We start from the raw sequence: 8,440 nt of genomic DNA, 5'->3' as shown, positions 1-8,440 counted from the left end.
CAAGAACAATTTCGGTTTGCTTGAGTAATTCTTCCCAAGTTTGTCCAAGTACCGGAACATCGTCAAAATAACCAATACAATTCTTTAATTGTAAACCATCCAAAACTTTGTTGATCATATTTTGAAATATGAATGGAGCACCAGCTAAGCCCATTGGAAGTCGTTTATATTGATATTTAGCATCAGGTGTAACGAAAACAGTTTTTTCTCTTTCACCTTTGGGCAATTCAATTTGATGGTAACCTTGAGCCAAATCAAACATATTGAAGTATTTGGTACCACGAACTGCTTCCATAATATCATCGATTCGAGGCATTGGTTGGGCTGCAAATCTAGTGATTCGATTAACTTGACGAAAGTCAATTACCAATCGCGGAGTACCGTTAGGTCTCGGAACCAAAAGAGCGGGTGAACCTCCATCAGCTTCTGAAGGCTCAATTATATCAGCAGATAAAAGTTCATCCATCACTTGCTTAAAAGCCAATCTTCGTTCTTTATTAGCTGGATAAGGTTTTTGATAAGGTATCACATTATCACCAATATCGATTTTTACTGGACAAACATCATTAGGTACAAATCCAAGATCACGTTTTCCTTTACTAAAAACATGTTCATATTTAGTGAACAGATTAACCAAATCTTTCTTTTTATCTTTGGATAAATCACTATTAATTTGCAACAAAACTTTCTCTTGAAAAGTTAAATTGTTTTCCGAAATTGTTAGAACTGGTTGATAAGATTTTAACTGTAATCCACCAATTTTCATAAGAAATGAATTTTCGTGTTCCTTAAGAATTTTACATGGTCGTTCTGAATGAGAATCTTTATCTAGATCCAATGGTATACGAAGAGAGGGATGTAAAATTGAATTCGTCTCTTCAATTGTACAAAAGCGAAAGCGAAAATTAGCATCGAAACAATCACCATGAGGTGTTTCGCGAGCGTAAACGTAATGTTCATAACCATTTGAATCAATTTTCATATAAAACAAATGAATGAAAGTATTTCCCAAAAGGAAAATTGGTTGAAATTCATCAACAATAGTAATTTTAATTACTCGAAATCCTTCGATTCCTGGATGTTTAACTGCTGCATAAGCAAATCCAAGAGATTGAGTTGTTCCTGAAATTCCGTAAATCGGAGTTGATTGTGGAACAATATTGACTCCAAATTTTCGTGCAAGATTATGATCAAGCACAGAGCAGTAGCTCCAGTATCAACTAGAACTCTATAAGTATTAATCGGTCGACGAAGTGGAGATTCAATATTAAGGGTACAAAGAGACATATACTCAAGTAAAGGATCACCTTTATTAGTAAGAATGGGGCATTAACATCTTGTCTTATAACGTAACTAAAGGAAGTTGGAATACTTATTCCCTCAGGGGCAGAGATTTGAGGATCACCAATAGGTTGAACAGCAGTATTAACTGTCTTTGCCTCAGAAGCTTTAGCTGGAGCTGAGGAAGTTGATGATTCTTTTCTTCCCATCCCTTTCTTACGTTGTGGACAATTGGGAGCAATATGACCTTTTTCTTGGCAAATATGACAAGTCAAATCCTTGTAACTTGTTCGATACCGTGGATTCGATTTCTGGCCATGTTCATTATTTCCACCATTTTCAACTTTTCGAGTGGAGTTGGAAGTTGATAAAGCTCTAGCTTTTCTTCATGATTCTTTTCTTCTTTGTCTCATGTTCATGAAAATGAAGGAACAAAGTGTTCATTATCTTTGCTCATCATCATTGTGTCCATTACGATAAATCTCTTTAGTAACTTCTTCAGGAAGATGATTCAAAGATCGAACAGAAAAGCTTTGTTATTCATTTTCCTTTCACTTTCTCCATTGTTTCTCTTGCGATATTCATAAAAACTTGAGGTGGAACGGAAAAATCGTATTTAAGATTTCGTAATTTAAAAGCATCATTTGCATTTAAAGCGGGAATATTAAGTTTCTCACGAAGAGCGGTAATGTATTCATGATAATTTCAGAATCAATTCGATTAGCGATATGTAGAAGTTCATGTGCTAAACCTTTCTTGAAACAACGTAATCGTGTCTCATCGTCTTTTCAAGACTCAATTTATTGATAGTCTTGTTAATCCATTCTCTCATCTTCGTTTTCGAAAATTCAGTAACTTTTGGGTCTTTAGTCATAGCTAAAGCGACAGCATCAATTAATGTTTTAAATTGATTAACATCGTTTGAAGGTTGAACTGGGGAATTGGGTCGAGTTGGACCTTGATCAACTAGAGTTGATTGTTCGCCAACATGATCAATTGCTTGAGCAATTTTATGAATAGTACCGATAGGTAAACCAATACTTTTCAATTCATCTTCAGTAGCATTACAGATTACTGACTCATCTCGCCTACGATTAATTACAGTTTGTATTTCTTTCCAAAATGTTTAAGTTTCGAAAAATATTAACCCAATCGGGAACAATAACTTCTTTTACTTCATCGACAGGAAGTGTATCAATTAAATCATTTGTTAATGACTCACCAAGTATCAGATAATTAGTTCTAATTACCTCATAACATCGCTTTTCAACGAAACTATTTGTTGGAATTGTTCGCAATCCAAAATGAGTGAGTAATTCCTTATAACCTTGAATATCCAATTCAGTTATTGTAACCATGTTATTAACTCGAGGATTTACTGACGGTAAATTGGATGATGAATGTCGATGAAAAGGTGAACTTGAGTTCTCAACACTTTGATCTAAAGATGAAGTTGTTTCAATTGGAATTATTGGCAACGAAGAGCGTCTATGACGATTAGTTAAAGATCGAGAAATTGTCAATTCAATTCCAGCACCAGAACGAGTTATTACCATTAGGTAAGAAGAAAATGTTAATCAAAAACTTTTACACTTTCACTGTAAACACACAAAGACAGAATCCTGGTAACCTCGCCAAGTGTGAGGAAAATTTAATAAGAAAACTTATTAAAAGGAAATCTTAAGTAATAAGAATGAGAAACAAAGGTAATTCGTATTGAATTAGATCTAAAGATCACAGGTAAGAAATGATTATTGATTATCCGAAAGGATTAAAGATTAATCTAACGATTAATATTGAAAGTTCCAAATGAATTTACTTAAGTAACGTTCACGACAATCAAAAATTCCAATCTGTCACACACACAGATTATAATTAAGATTCAATTCAGGATTCTGACAATGTGAGTAAGCATGTAATTAAGTTTATTGAAAATTGAAATTGGTTAACTGAAACTTTAGTTGAATGATATAATCAAATTACAATTGTAATTAAAACTGATAAAAACAAAATTAAGAAAATTGAATCTAATTAAACTTAGAGAGTAAAGTACAATTATAATTATTAATTTCACTAGAGTGATCTTAACGTTTTCATTGTAAAACTTTATCTCTGCCGTTAATTCAATCAACATGAATTTTTAAAGACAAAAAGAAAGAGAAGATAATGAAAAAGACAGAGAAGATAAAATTGGTTTTTCGAAGAGAAAAAGAAAGAGGAAGATTTTTGTCTTACTTTTTAACTTCAGTTTACAAAAGGAAATTATTAATTGAGTCAAAGGCACAAGTCTTATCTCATTAGTGATAAGCTCACATTTTGAACCCTTGGGAAAATGGTAACTTTAGTTATACAAAAACAACTTCCATAAATGGTAAACCCATAAGGTTATGTCGCGACGATAGTCTAGTTAACCATTTACTTAGAAAATGACAATAGTCAAAAAACGGTTGAAGTCAACACATTGAACTTGTGATTAAACACAACCCATAATCAACTAATTGTCGTTAAATTGTGATTAAACTAAAGTTAATTAAAGTTAATTAAGAAAATAATTAAATTGTTTCAGTTAATTGTGATTAAGAAAATAAGAAAATAATTGAATCAGATGAGCCAAAAGGCTACCCTTCAATTTACCGTTACTTCGAGTTTCTAATCACGACAGATTAGTTGATCTTCTTAACTTAAATGTTATTCGAAACTTTCGGACAATCGATACATCATAGAAATGTACATTAAACAAAGAGTCGCTATTTTCTTCTGTTTAGGTTGTTCGTTTTTCTGGATTCCGTATGTATACAAATTGACCCAACGATACCTTTTGAAAAAGGTCCACATGAACAGTCGAGTTAATTTCACTGATATTCGAGATGATTTTCCTGATATTTATATGAGTGTTTACATCAACAATCAAAGCTTAGATTTACCGTTTATCATTCCTCAGAATGACCCTCTAAATCCTGCTTACATCAATTTCATTACCAACTTGACCATTGGACAGATACGGAATAGCCTTCGAGATGTAGTGAAATCTTATTCCATGTTCATCCGAACTCCTAATTTGTGTATTGGTGAAATCTCTCACGAATGTCCAGTCACATATTACACCAATGGATTTGAGATATTTGTTAGAATCTCATGCAATCAGATTCCTCACTATGGACGATCATTCTTTAAAATCTCTCATAACTTATCGACCTATTCGTTATTACTAACGGAACTTGGATCGATGGACAGTCTGTATGTTTCACATCGTAACGACATCACTTCGATCACTGATGGACAAGAGCATATGCTGGTTAGTGTTGGTAAGCACACGAAACACTTTTATCCTCCACCTGATGGTCCGGCCTGTCAAAATCGATCACAACATTCCCTTCATGATTGTAAGTTCAAGGAATCGATGAGCTTGCTGAATAGATCATTTGAATTGGAAACAATTGTACCTCTTTTCGATAAAAGTTTTGATAATTATCGATTTATCAAGCTTGACGGTTCAACGAAAAATCAATCAGTTACTCTGACTGTTCAATGCCGCTTACCCCTTGTCGATATGTCAACTATGATACGACAACCACAATCTTGGGAACTCAATTAAACCGATCCGCTCTTTCATTTATACTTGACCGATGTACCGACGTTCAATGTCACATTACTTATGAATACAATTGGCCTGAATATGTATTCGAAGTCATTGAAATCGTCTCGATTTGGCTTGGATTCTCAGTTCTATCAGTTCTCACCCTGATGGCTGAAACCTTTTTCATGATAATTTCTTACGCTAAATCATCCGCAGTCTCAAAATGCAAAAAAATATTTCCTTACATTTGATGATCTCACCATGATTCAATTGATAAATACAATCTATTAACTCATAGTCACTCTTAATCTTTAAACAACAATTTATCTCAATAATTAATCTTATCATTTAACTGGTTTGTTATTATTAATAATAAATTGAAGGACAGAGATCAAATAAATAGACTAAGTTAACAACAATTTCGTTTGTTGTGATATTTGCAAATACTAAATTCGTAGTCAATTGTTTAGGTTTGACAAATTAACAATCCATCAAGCTCATATTCACTCAATATTATTGATTAATTATCACTTTAATGGAATTAATAAAATGCAAATAAAGATTGTCTTGAATTGACGAAAGAAAAGACTAAATAAATATTCTATTGAAGCAAATGATGTAAAGACTGGACGATGAGCACTAACGTGACTCTACTCGAATAGTTTGTCAGATGATAACCGAAAGTTACATGTGATAACATGTGACAGAATAGAGAGAGAGAGAGAGAGAGAGAGAGAGAGAGAGAGAGAGAGAGAAAGAGCTGGAAGGAAATGGAAGGGGAAATATGAGAGGCGAAAATTCTGATTCGAGGAGATTATTTTGTTGCCATGAAGAAAACACGATTTTCTACCCAAAAGTGATGCGAGGACTCTCCATCTCTCTCTCTCTCTACCTTTTTCGATTTTGTTCTTATAATATTTTCTCATTTATTGAATATTGTTTTCGATTGTGCGTCTTCTTTGCTCGAAGCTACTTTTTAATTTTCTCTGTCATTTCTCATCTTTTGTTATCAATCAAGCGCTTCTTTTCGTTCGAACTTGCTTTTCTCAAATGAAAGGTGATCATCGTGCTCCAAGTACTTTTCCGGTTCAATGTTCTACTCTCCAGATCAACGGTTATGCTATGATTAAAAAACGACCATGTAAACTCTCGGAAGTGAGTGCATCCGAGACTGACGGAAAGGTGAGGAAATGTTTTCTATTTTAAACTCTTTTCTCGAGGAATTAATCAAACTGGGATACTCTAATCATGCGTGTTTATTGTGATCATTAACTTTTCTTTTTCCTATTCTCAGGTTCATCTTGTCGGAACGGATATTTTCACGAACAAAAAGTATGAAGATTCCCTTCAACCCTCTGATAACATTGAAGTTCCAATGGTTAAACTTAACGATTATCAACTGCTTGATATCGAGGATAACTTGTGTTCGATGATAAGTCAGATGAGAAGTGTGAAAAGCAATTTACGATTACCCGAAGGGGAACTTGGTACCAAAATCGCAACGGAGTTCGAAAAATCTAAAAAAATCATTGTCACTGTTATAAGCGCTGCTGGTGAAGAAGCGATTAGTGATTTCAAGATAATCGACGGTTAATTAGAACTTTTATAAAATGATCGAATAGTTTTCCGAAGACAACCTCTACTTTAGATGCTTGGAACGGTCGTTGTGCGATTCAATGTCTCATAACTTATGAATACAATTGGCCTGAATATGTTTTCGAAATAATATATCGAAATTGTTTCGATTCGATTTAGATTCTTGGTTCTATCTATTCTTACCCTGATGGCAGAAACTTTTTTCATGACAATTTCTTACGCTGAATCATTCACAGTCTCAAAACACAGAAAAAATATCTCCTCATTATACATTTTCTTTGATTAAACTGATAAAAATAAATTACTTATCTTTACTTTAATCAATTGTTTATCTAAATAATCAATGAAATCATTTGCTTGGTATCTTATTAATAAATTGAAGGACGACGATCAATCAAAATCAACAGAAAAGTAAACAACAAATTCATTGACAATACACATAACGATATGAACATAATCTCAACAATAATAAAATACATTTCATTTAAATAGATTAATCTATCTAATTAAAAATTTCTCGTTTCATCGCATTTTCCTATTCTCATTCTTCTGTTTCCGCTTCCTTTTTCTCTAACTCTTGACTTCGAAACACTACTGTAGTTATTGTTAATATTTTCAATAGAAGCTCTGATGATCTCACTATGATGCAATTGATTCACTTCTTTAACCTTCAGGAAACAATTTATCTAATTATTTGATCACTTACATTGAACAAGAGATATCTGATTAAGGCAGGAAAAGAAAAGGATGAAAGTGTCGTTATTTTTACCTGGAAAAATTTACTCTCTCTCTCTCTCTCTCTCTCTCTCTCTCTCTGTTGCTCCCTTTTACTCTCATTCTTTAAATGTATCAATAAATTGAAAGTTTTTTCGTTTTCAATTCTACTCTGTTAAGAATAAGTGATTGATTGCTTTGTTTTATACGAAATGGATAATCAACAAGAGAACCCTGATGATAGTTCGTCAAAATACATGTATCCGATTCAATGTTCTGCTCTTAAACAGTCCGATGTTGCGGTAATTAATGATCGACCATGTAAAGTCATGGAAATAAGTACCGAAACTGTGAAAAACGGAAAGGAAAAGGTGAGAATAATTTTTTAAGTTTAATTCAATTGTTCAATTAATCGATTTTTTTCCTCTCTTTTCATCTAATCAAAAATATCTTTTATTACAAATCAGTAACAAATATTAGTATTGACACAATTATTTATATTTTGACGCTTTTTTTAATTCTCAGTTCCATATTAAAGGACAGGATATTTTCAATGGCAATAATCATGATATTTTCTGCCCTCTCAATAGCATGATTAATATTGCTGTAGTTTCAGAAAAAAATTACGCAGTAATTGATATTCTAGATAATGGTTGGTGTTCGCTTATGGGTGAAAAGGGAGAAGTTCGAGATGATTTACGATTGCCTGAGGGTGAACTTGGTACCAATTTGTGGAAGTCTTTTGAAGAAGGTGAGAATATTTCAGTTACTGTTTTATCCGCTTTGAACATACACGAAATCATTCGTTGTGCACAAGATGCCGTAGACGGTACTCCTAGTCGAAAGATTGTTACAGATTAATTGTCGTTAATGGCAAAAGAAAAAAAAATACAAACGTTTAAATTGGCAAACTACAGTTCGAAGTGCAATGCGTTTCCATTACATGAAATATGTTCAAAATGAATTCTATTAATAAATAATCGGGCTGTAAAGCTCATTGCGAGAATTACAAATAAACAATATTCATTATTTACCCAATACTTTGGGTCAAATCACTTCACTGTTTTCACTTTCGGTTTCAATTGATTCGACTTATTTGACAGGTTAGGTGACAATCAATTGGTTATAGCTTCTTTGATTAAGATTCAGTAACTTAACCAAAGATCTCATCTCACGTGTTGATCATATTGTTCAATCGAAACCATTTTTCACGATCATGAAAAATTGTATCTCTGTTAACATACATGATGGAAGTTCAATCTTAATAAGATC

General features: G+C 32.9%; 2 protein-coding genes across 2 annotated transcripts; both read left to right on the top strand.

Moving 5' to 3' along the window:
• Nucleotides 1–5,714: 5,714 nt before the first annotated feature.
• Nucleotides 5,715–6,460, top strand: LOC128390197 (uncharacterized). Its single transcript, XM_053349875.1, has 2 exons — nt 5,715–6,040; nt 6,153–6,460. Exons 1-2 carry the CDS (start codon nt 5,909–5,911, stop codon nt 6,450–6,452), a joined length of 432 nt encoding a protein of 143 aa, XP_053205850.1. The 5' UTR covers nt 5,715–5,908; the 3' UTR covers nt 6,453–6,460.
• An 856-nt stretch (nt 6,461–7,316) lies between these two features.
• LOC128390201 (eukaryotic translation initiation factor 5A-2-like) lies at nt 7,317–8,201 on the top strand. The gene is made up of 2 exons (XM_053349878.1): nt 7,317–7,539; nt 7,694–8,201. Exons 1-2 carry the CDS (start codon nt 7,381–7,383, stop codon nt 8,027–8,029), a joined length of 495 nt encoding a protein of 164 aa, XP_053205853.1. The 5' UTR covers nt 7,317–7,380; the 3' UTR covers nt 8,030–8,201.
• Nucleotides 8,202–8,440: the final 239 nt, after the last annotated feature.

The sequence above is a fragment of the Panonychus citri genome, unplaced genomic scaffold (assembly GCF_014898815.1).
Source record: "Panonychus citri isolate SS breed McGregor unplaced genomic scaffold, ASM1489881v1 Contig00116, whole genome shotgun sequence".
NCBI classification, from domain to species: domain Eukaryota; kingdom Metazoa; phylum Arthropoda; class Arachnida; order Trombidiformes; family Tetranychidae; genus Panonychus; species Panonychus citri.
The sequence above is the reverse complement of the archived record's forward strand: the minus strand, read 5'-3'. Positions and strand labels throughout refer to the sequence as shown.

Excerpts from the sequence above, each read along its gene's own strand:
- LOC128390197 (XM_053349875.1), top strand. The coding sequence starts at position 5,909 with ATGAAAGGTGATCATCGTGCTCCAAGTACTTTTCCGGTTCAATGTTCT. Across the intron at positions 6,041-6,152 it reads CATCCGAGACTGACGGAAAG|GTTCATCTTGTCGGAACGGA; the intron begins GTGAGGAAATGT and ends TCCTATTCTCAG.
- LOC128390201 (XM_053349878.1), top strand. The coding sequence starts at position 7,381 with ATGGATAATCAACAAGAGAACCCTGATGATAGTTCGTCAAAATACATG. Across the intron at positions 7,540-7,693 it reads TGAAAAACGGAAAGGAAAAG|TTCCATATTAAAGGACAGGA; the intron begins GTGAGAATAATT and ends TTTAATTCTCAG.